General features: G+C 50.7%; 1 protein-coding gene across 1 annotated transcript; it reads left to right on the plus strand.

Annotated features, from left to right (window-relative positions):
• The first annotated feature begins 258 nt into the window (after positions 1-258).
• NOG (noggin) lies at positions 259-987 on the plus strand. The gene has a single exon (XM_018554089.1). The coding sequence runs from the start codon at positions 319-321 to the stop codon at positions 985-987; it is 669 nt and encodes a 222-aa protein (XP_018409591.1). The 5' UTR covers positions 259-318.
• The last annotated feature ends 291 nt before the right edge of the window (positions 988-1,278 follow it).

Here is a 1,278-nt window from a genome sequence, read left to right on the forward strand (position 1 = left end):
AGAGGGGAAGGAGAAGAAGGAGCAGCCGGCTTGTGAACGGATCCCGCACACCCAGCCCAGAGGGGACTGCAAGGACAGACCTCAGGATTTCCCTGACTTTTGCTGACAGTTATTTTTTGGAAAGGGGGGGACGCCTGGTGCCGCTATCACCCTTCTGCTGCGCCTCCCTTATTATCCTCGCTTCCCACTATGAGAAGGGGGGACCCTGAGCCCGCTGCCTACCCCTGAGCCCCCCAGCAGCCTTGCCCACTCTGATGCCTTCTTTATGATCCCTGAGCACGCAGGAGACTCTGATTTCGCCCGTGGGCTCTTTGCAGCATGGATCACCCCCAGTGCCTTGTGACTCTATACGCCTTGGTGGTCTTCCTGGGACTCAGAATAGACCAAGCGGTGGGCCAGCATTATCTGCACATCAGACCTGCCCCCAGCGAAAAGCTGCCCCTGGTCGACCTGATCGAGCACCCGGATCCCATCTTCGACCCCAAGGAGAAGGATCTGAACGAGACCGAGCTGAGGACTGTCTTGGGTGGCCACTTCGACCCCAACTTCATGGCCATCAACTTGCCCGAGGAGCGGCTGGGCGTGGAGGACCTGGCGGAGCTGGACCTGCTCCTCCGGCAAAAGCCCTCCGGGGCCATGCCGGCCGACATCAAGGGACTGGAGTTCTACGAGGGTCTGCAGGGCAAAAAGCACAAACTGAGCAAGAAGCTGAGGAGGAAGCTTCAGATGTGGCTCTGGTCTCAGACCTTCTGCCCCGTCCTATACACGTGGAGTGACTTGGGGATCAGGTTTTGGCCCCGCTACATGAAAGTGGGCAGCTGCTACACTAAGAGGTCTTGTTCTGTACCGGAGGGGATGGTTTGTAAAGTCTCCAAGTCCATGCATTTGACTATCTTAAGGTGGAGATGCCAACGCAGGGCACTGCATCGCTGCACGTGGATACCTATACAGTACCCAATCATATCTGAGTGCAAGTGCTCCTGCTAAGAACTTCATGGAACTATGCTACAAAAAAAAACACAAAAACGTTTCAAAAAGACATCGCTTTATCCTTTTAAATGTTGTATGCACTGTAATATGTAGGAATGTATATGTCTGTATATATGGTACCAAGTCTAAATTACTATTAAAAGGTCAGTATTATTCTTTTTAAGTAACCAGTGTCTACTGCATTGTCCAAGGCAATTAATCTGGTTCCGTTCTATTTTTTATTATTATTATTGTTATTATTATTATTATGTGCCTAATGTATACTGTATTTATATATACGAGGAGGAA

Source organism: Nanorana parkeri, unplaced genomic scaffold (assembly GCF_000935625.1).
Source record: "Nanorana parkeri isolate BGI_ZX_2015 unplaced genomic scaffold, ASM93562v1 scaffold141, whole genome shotgun sequence".
Taxonomy (NCBI): Eukaryota; Metazoa; Chordata; class Amphibia; order Anura; family Dicroglossidae; genus Nanorana; species Nanorana parkeri.